At 38.9% G+C, this 9,190-nt stretch overlaps 1 protein-coding gene across 1 annotated transcript; it reads right to left on the reverse strand.

The window, feature by feature from the left end:
• Positions 1 to 2,235: 2,235 nt before the first annotated feature.
• LOC118888835 (histone H2B type F-M-like) lies at positions 2,236 to 2,999 on the reverse strand (the record flags this gene model as incomplete). Its single annotated transcript, XM_036840315.1, has 1 exon — positions 2,236 to 2,999. A coding segment is annotated over one exon (315 nt), but the record flags the coding sequence as incomplete, so codon positions are not given.
• Positions 3,000 to 9,190: the final 6,191 nt, after the last annotated feature.

Consider the following 9,190-nt stretch of genomic DNA (forward strand, 5'->3'; position numbering starts at 1 on the left):
TTACGTATGTGTATTTCAATATGCACAGAAAAATGCATGCCAAATACAAATCAAACAATAGCAGTGGTTACCTTTGGGGAGTGGGATGCAGGAATATTGATTAGAAAAGAGACTTTCACTTTGTCCAGCTGTGAGGCATTTTAAACCACACATAAATTATTTATATTTATAACCCATTATGAAACAATATATATGGGAGATATTCTGATAGACAGTGAGGGTACTGAGGAGAATAAAAATAATATTCATTATATACTTAAAACACATTTGTCTAACTCTCCCTTCCACTAAAATTAATTCAGGAACGATAATTAACTCCATATGGTTTATGATCTAAAAATGCAAAAAATAAAATCAAGTTCAGTGGATACAGCTAAAAATTTAAATAAATGTGAACTATGTTCCTTCAGAATTATAGTTCATTAAGGGAAGATGTTATGCCCTTGGTGAATAATAATGGTATCTTTTAAGAACATCAAATGATCAGGAACTGTGACTGGGTATGATTATAATAGGGAAAATGTTATAGGGGAATATGGACCTCTTGTCATGAACAATTTCCAGGTAGGTTCTAACCGCTTTTTTTTGGTATCCTGTTCTTCCCAATGGCTGTCATTCTTTTAATGGTTGTGCCCTGCCTCCTTCCTTCCTGTCTCAGTTAGAACCTACTAGGCTAGGCCCTACTCCCTGATTTCAAAGCTTACTACAAAACGACAATAATCAAAACAGTGTGGGGAATTCCCTGGCAGTCCAGTGGTTAGGACTCCATGCTTCCACTGCCAAGGGCGTGGGTTCAATCTCTGGTCCGGGAACTAAGATCCTGTCTCAGTTAGAACCTACTAGGCTAGGCCCAAGATAGGCCCAGTTAGAACCTACTAGGCTAGGCCCAAGCCTCATTATATGCTCATTGTAATATATTAGCATACGCCAAATGACACAGCCACCTGCACCATGACAGTTCCCAGGCCATAAAAGGCCAAAAAGTGGGCAGTGGCCCAAGTCCTGGAATCCCCACCCCTTCTCCAAAATAGTTGGAATAATCCTCCTACTTATTAGCCTATGAAATTACCCAGCCCATAAAAAACTAACCACTCCATACGTGGGGGCCCGTTCTCACCATCTGAGATGGCCCACACTCTGTCTGTGGAGTGTGTATCTCTCTCAATAAATCTACTTCTTACCTATCACTTTTCCTCTCACTGAATTCCTTCTGCAGTGAGACATAAAGAACCTGAACTTCATTAAGTCCTGAGACCAGGTGTGCAGTTTTACCTGGGAGATTGTGGATTTGAGTACCTTCCTAAGCCAGAGATTGTGGGTTCAAGTCCCATCTGAGGTGCAAGTCAGGTGGGTTCGAGTCTCATCTGAGGTGAGATTAGGTTCAAGTCCCAATCTGAGGTGCACGGTTTCAAAAACTACAATGAGGTATCACCTCACACCAGTCAGAATGGCTATTATCAAAAAGTCTACAAATAATAAATGCTGGAAAGGGTGTGGAGAAAAGGGAACCCTCCTACACTGTTGGTGGGAATGTAAATTGGTGCACTATGGAAAACAGTATGGAAGTTCCTTAAAAAAATAAAAATAAAGTTACCATGTGATCCAGCAATCCCACTCCTTGGCATATAACTGGAGAAAACTCTAATGTGAAAAGATACATGCACCCCAATGTTCATAGCAGCACTATTTACAATAGCCAAGACATGGAAGCAACCTAAATGTCCATTGACACGAATGGATAAAGATGTGGAATATATACAATGGAATACTACTCAGCCATGAAAAAGAATAAAATAATGCCATTTACAGCAACATGGATGGACCTAGAGATCATCATACTAAGTGAAGTAAGTCAAAGAAAGACAAATACCATATGATATCACTTACATGTGGTATCTAAAATATGATACAAATGAACTTATTTACAAAACAAACAGACTCACAAACATAGAAAACACACTTATGGTTACCAAAGGGGAAAGGAGGGGGGAGGAGTAAATTAAGAGTTTGGGATTAGCAGACACAAACTACTGTATATAGAACAGATAAACAACAAGGTCCTACAATATAGCACAGGGAACTATATTCAATATCTTGTAATAACCTGTAATGAAAAAGAATATGAAAAAGATTATATATATGTATAACTGAATCACTTTGCTGTACACCAGAAACTAATACAACGTTGTAAATCAACTATACTTCAATTAAAAAAAAAGAAAAAGAAAACCTCCTTAATATCTCTTCTAATATGTCTGTTGAATTCTTATACATGTTCCTGCACTTAATTTGTTGTCATTACGGTACATAATGAATCTCTGGAAAATTTTGCCATACATTCATGAGAAAATGAGAGTGAAAAAGGTAAATAACTTTATCTTACAGACCCTGTGAAAGGTTGACCTAGAAAGATAAAAGAACTCACTCTTTAGTAAAGTGGTATAATGCAACATTATTGAACAAAACTCACTATTTCATTTTGAGCAAATTAGACCATAGATATATTAAAATGTAGTTGATAATATTTAGTTCTTTGTAAAAAAGATGTTTAGAAATTAGCAGGATGACACACTTTAAAAAATAAAGTCGATCAAAGTTTATCAGAATACAGTTCTTATTAAGAAAACTGAGGAGGCTCTGAAAAGATCCTTTGGTCTGCGATGCTCAGGTGGTCCGGAGGCAGCTCATTTGCCGGTTATGTACCGAATGACTGCCTTGGTGGCGCTGGATATGGCGTGCTTGCCCCTCTTCCCAGGCAGCAGCAGGCGCACGGAGGTCTGCATGTCTCTGGAGGTGAGGGTGGAGCGCTTGCTGGAGCGGACCAGGCGCGCCGCCTCGTCGGCGATTCGCTCAAAGATGTCCTTCACGAACGAATCCATGACGTTCACGGCCTCCTGCGAGAGGCTCAGGCCCTCCTGGACCCGCTGCAGCACCCTTCCGAAATAGGTGGCAAAGCTGTCGAAGCCGTCAGAGAGGCGGCGGCGGCTGCAGCGGCGGCGGCGGCTGCAGCGGCGGCGGCGGCTGCAGCGGCGGCGGCGGCTGCAGCGGCGGCGGCGGCTGCAGCGGCGCTTCGGGTTCTTCGGCTCGGCTTCCTTGGTGCCCGGGCTTTCTTCAGACGTCTCAGACGAAGGCTCAAGCATGTCGGAATCGTCTTCCCCGCAGCTCAGAGGGAAGGACAGTGCGGCCGTCGAGGTCCCTTGGCCCGGTGTATACTCCCTGCCTTCTATGACCTCACGGGCAATGCTCACATCTGATTGGATAAAATGCAAAGCAGGGAGGTCTGTCACTAAGGAACCCCATGTCACCTGTGATTGGATGGCCCCCTGCTTGGCCTCCAGTCAGCCAATCACAGTGGAAATCTGGTGACTTTAAACTTTCCGTGACCTCTACCAGAAAAATCTTTGAACTATGCCCCATGTAGGCAAAGTTCACCTCAGCTGATTTATGCCTACTATTTATGCATGAGAACTCTGAAAAGATGTCACCCAAGTCACCTACACTGAAGAAAAATCAGTTTGAGCTTCCTGAGCGAGTCTGACCTCCCTAACTCAAGTCGTCGCCGCCATCAGAATGACTTTAGCCACTTGGCGGGCCATTTTACTCCCACATAGTATCTTGTCTTTCCATGGCTGAGCCTCCGTGGCTTGAGCCGGAAGTCTCTGACATGGTCTGCAGAGTGCTCCTCGAAATCATGGGACATAATTGACCATCTACTGCCTCCAATTATGATCAAAACCCCCAGTGAATGAGAAAAAATTGAAATCTCAAAGCCACATTGTCCAAAGTTGGAACACAAACAGAAATGGGAATACTTTTAAAATTAGTAAAAATACTTAAACATTTCTCAAATATAAAATTTTCTTAACATTCCTTAGGTCCTCAAAATACCCCACATGCTTGAATTTGTGAACAAATGTAAGAGTTGTTGATTGAAAACAATGATTAATTCTCTAAGAAAACACCATAGGAAGAATGGAAGGAATAAATGGGAAGTTCTTTAAAATAAAAGCGTATTTCTTGCAAGAATACATGACAATACAGACAAAGGCATTTCTTTAATGTGTTTCCTTACCAATAAATTGCAGAATTGGAATCAAAAAATGACTTAAGAAGAATTGAAAAAAGGGGGGGGGGGTTCATCAATGTGGTTTCATCTGAAATGGTCAAGATTCCAAAGCTGTGTCCATTTGCACTTTTAAAGAACTGCTATTTCTACTGCTCATGAAATGTTTCCAATTATGAAAGCGGAAAGCTAATCTTTATTACCAGAAAATGTAATATGGTGATAAAACCAGTGAAGGAAGCTTGCCGTTCCTTATTTCTAAAGAATCCCATTTACCAATGAAAATACAAAAATCCCACTTGATGTGTTAGTAGTCAAATCCTTCCCTTACTTGTATACAAGGGACAAGAGACACATACAGTACAATCTCTGAATTCAAATCATTAACTTACAGTGATTAAAAACAAGCTAGCAAGCAAACAGCAGGGAAGGAACCCCTCCAGTTTCCTCCACAATCTCCAAGTCTGAACCTCCCAAGAATGCTTTTATTTGTTTTTCCCTGGCCACTTTCCCACACTGGGCCAAAGGCTGTGGCTCACAAGCTTCCAGTCCATCACTGGCCGAACCAGTGAACAGGATGTGAGCTGCTCTCGTTGGACACTCTTATCATCCAAGTGTTGCATAACTGCAGTATTTAGCTATGTCTTGTTTACTTGATTCTTCAAAGGAACTGTAATCATCATTGCAACTTTTGTGTACAGTCATTGTTTTACATTTACCTCCACTTGCTAATTTATTCTATTAACATTCCTACCTGCATCTCAGATCATCTGCTGTGATCTTTTTCCATCTTCCTAAATTACATTCTTTAGAAGTTCCTTTAACATGGTGTCAGTTGATGTAAACACGATAAGATTTCATTTTTCTCAAAAGTCTTTATTTCTCAGTTAAGCTCTAGAAGGAAGCCAGCACTGAGATGGGGTTAATTATGTGGGAATGTTAATCAGAATTACCATCTGAGGATGGGATGAGACATATATTTATACCCTCCCCTTGTTCAGACATTGGATGTGACCGTCTCAGGAAGTCCCTAACTTTGGGCAAATTAGCTCTCTGAAGCTGAGGAAATATCTGAAAGGGTCAATGGCTGAGGATTAGCACCTGACTGTACTCTCAGCAGCCGGTGGAGCAAGTCTACATTTGAGTGTGGTTTGGGGAGGTCCATCTTCATGTGTAGCATAGCTTCACTATTAAATGATACCTTGGCTAGATATGCAACTCTAGGATGACAGTTACTTTCTCTCAGCACTTGCTTTTGGCTTCAATTGATTAAGACAAAGAGGTCTGCAGTCACACTATTTGGTATTCCTTTTTTGGGCACTGCGTCTTTTTGTCTGCTATTTTGATCTCTAGGGTTACCTTGAAGGTTTACTATGATTTGTCAGGTCTGCTTCCTGCATGGAGGAACTTATGGCTTCCCCTAACTCTGGGAATTACCAGCCATTTTCCTTTGAATAGTATTTTTCCAATATTCACCCAGTTTTATGCTTCTGGAATGCCTATGTGATACTTATCACCTACTTACTCCATTCCTTGAGTCTCTTTGCCTCACCTTTATCCTTTTTTTTTTCTTTTACTTTCTGTGAAGTATTCTATATTATTTCTATTATTTTATCTGTCTTCTAGTTCACCAATCCTCTGTCCAGCTATATCTCATTGGTTATGTAAAATTTCTTTAATCTTTTGTTCACATAATGAATGTTTGCATTTTCACAAAGAATACATTACAAACTTGGAAGGAATAGAATCAGATTCATCTGAATGACTTAGAGTAGCATCTCCAGATATTAGGGAACGGGGAATAGGTTTTTTTCTTGAACTTTTTGATTTTGATATTTCTGTACCATGTTTGGCTTTTCTCTTATGTTTTCAATGAATTCTGTAACAAAGATAATGTTGAATAAGTTTGATTGGGATATGTTTGCTATATTAATACTATTTTCCAGGGTTGCTTATAATTTCTTATTGAAGTAGTAAACCTGTTTCCCTCAATTAGTCTTTTTTATTGAGATATAATGGACATAAAACATTAGTTTCATAATGATTCGATATATGTATATATTATGAAATGATCACCCCAATAATTCTAGTTAACAGCCACCACCACACACAGTTACAAATTTTTTTTCTTGTGATAAGAACTTTTAAGGTCTACTTTCTTAGCAACATTCAAATATACAATACAGTATTCAACTATAGCCACCATGCTGTATATTACATGTCTGCGAATTATTTAATTAAAACTGGAAGTTTGGACCTTACTTCAATCTTTACTGTTAACCATACCATTAGATCATAATTGCCCCTTTTCTTCAATCACTTTCTGAAGTGAATGATCAGATGTACTCATTTTATCTTCCAGTCTTCAACATCAAAACCCATTTTTCCTCTCTCTATCCTAGATTTCATATCTGTCATTCACCTTTGCACTCCCAGTCTTCACTGTCTATATGGTATATTTTAAATGGCATTTCACTAATCCTTCTATTCTATTTCTGAAATTTTAGGTGCAAAACACCCAAAGAGCTATAAAAATGTCCCAACAGATTCATTTTCTTAAAATAACTTCTCACATAATACAATATGTATGAGACTAGTATGCAAGATCAAGATTGGCAAAGCATTTGTATGTCATATGGACAAACACTAGGATTTTGAAGCAGCGGTAGTGAGCATGATGGAAATAAAATGACTTACGCTGTGCATTCCAACTGGTTTACAGTTCTATCTTTGAAATGAGCACGGTTTCAAAAGAGGCTTTGGCTCCCAAAGTTTTGTCCCCTATGTGTATGACGATCTCAAGGCACTATTCAGAGGGATTTACTTGTAGTTGATCTCCTGACAATTTTCCTGATCACCTTGGAAAGAAAATTCTTTTTTTCTCAAGTTCTTTAGTGAGATTTTTCTAATATTCCCGAATAATTTTAACTAATGACCCTCATGAAGGGGGTCCAATTATCCTAAATCCTTACTCTAATTTCCCAAGGAGAACTCTGGAAGTATAATGGCTCATCAGAGATCTTCCACAATGGGCTGAAAAACAAACAAAGAAATTTGTACCCAGTCCTGGATCAGGCGTTTCCTCCCTTCGTGCTGCACTACTTAGGAAAACAATTTCTAGTTTCTTGCCCTGCCCACAACCTTTCTCTTGAGTTCATACAGTTCTGCTAAAGCTACATAGATTTGTCTCTCCTGGAGGTTCCTGTCCCTCTTCTGATGGGTTCAAGGAAAGTTTTTTTTTTTTCACACACACACACTGTATTTTATTTTTACAAGAGATAAATAGACTGACACCAAGCATTGTACATGGCTGACCACAACAAAAGCAACAATGATTGCAATTACCAAACATGAAACACACTCATACTATGTCATAATATTGACATTCAGTCCAGTAATCCTCCACTGTAACAGCTGCTTTACTTTGCAGTGAAAACTGATTTGTATATTCTTTGCCTCTGAGTCCTTGTGGGATTTTTTTTTTTAATTCAAACAGAAAGTCACAAAAATTATACTCATCCTCATCAGTTCACTCAGTCCCATGTAATTATTTTTTTTTTCATCTTGATCTTTTGTTAGCACTTTTATGAGTTCATCAGTTTTTCATTAGAGTTCTGAAAATGCTTATTCATTCAGTTCAGCAGTACAGTCAGTTACCAGAAACCTGTACTTGTCAGAGTCTTTTCCATGAATTTCTTGAAGATGAAACCCTTTTATAGGAACATATTTGCAAAAGCATCAGAGTACACCCAGAACTGTCTGTAAATGACAAAAGACTTAAAAATGACCACGGTTAAAGATTTGATGAAAGTTCATAATAATGCAGTTGACAAGAAAATTAGTTATTTCTGAGATATACATTTTAAAGTAATAACTAGGATTATGACCTATAACATTATACCAGAACATATAAGGTTTTTAGAAATTTCATGTAATGTCTGAAACATTTATATTAACATATTTCCATACAAGTAACCCAATGAAAGTTTAGTATTCGTTGTTTTGCTTGTTTGTTTGTTTATACTGCAGGTTCTTATTAGTCATCAAGGAAAGTTTTGATTTTTGCAGATTATCCAGCTTTTGCCTCTTTGTTTGGCTCAAAGTGATATTCTTCACAGAAGAAATTACAAATTATTTTAAAAGTACAAATACAGTCCTTTAAAATATTGAACTAATAATGGAGTTTAAAGAAAGTCATAAACAATTCCTAAGGGTTGAAATCACTGAGTATCTTCTCCCTTCACAGAAGTAAGAAGCTAAAAATAAAAACAATTAAACTAAGCAATGAATAGTCGGAGTGAAAAGAGGATGAATGAAGTCACCTTTTTTCTCTTAATGGGAAACTAAATAATCAATATGATGGAAGAGTCAGCACATGTGCCAATCTACAGCTCAGGTTTCATATCACATATACTTTGAATTGCGTCCCCTGAAATTCTTATATTGAAGTCCTAAACCCCAGTACCTCAAATGTAATCTTGCTTGGAGTTAGGGTCATGAATGAGGCAATCAAATTAAAATCTGATATCCAGACCAGATTCTGGTAGAGTTCTTTGAAGCATGTACTCACTCGAAACATTCTCCTTTCTGTCAATCTGTGTGTCTGTATTTCTATGTCCAGGGGCCCAGGAGTAGGGGGATGGTATGTCTACAATGGTCAGAAACTTCATGCCACCAGAGGGAAAGGTTTGCCCTGGATTATAGGGATTCACTGCATGCAGGAGTTCACCCAGATGAGAGTGAGTCAAGTGGGAAAGTATTCCATAGTTTAACAACACTGTGGCCCAAGGAACCCAGGACCTTGTGCTACGGACATATCATGTGTGTGGCACCCAGCAGCATCTCAAAAAGCATGTGTTGTGTGGCACTATTTGTTAGATTTGTGAAAGCTGCTCATTCCCAGACACTTCTCGGATGGATTAAGCATGTCTGTTCCCCTGCCTCTTGACTCTGGCAGGCCTATAATTGCTTTGACCAATGGAGTATGAAAGAAGTGATGTTATGCCCATTACAGAGCTAATCTTTAAGAGGACACATAGCTTCTGCTTTGCTGTTTGAGAGTTCTGAGCCGACAAGTAAAAATCTGCCTATCCTGCTGGACAACCCCTTGGAGAGGTACCTCCATGG

This window comes from Balaenoptera musculus, chromosome X, assembly GCF_009873245.2.
Source record: "Balaenoptera musculus isolate JJ_BM4_2016_0621 chromosome X, mBalMus1.pri.v3, whole genome shotgun sequence".
Lineage (NCBI taxonomy): Eukaryota > Metazoa > Chordata > Mammalia > Artiodactyla > Balaenopteridae > Balaenoptera > Balaenoptera musculus.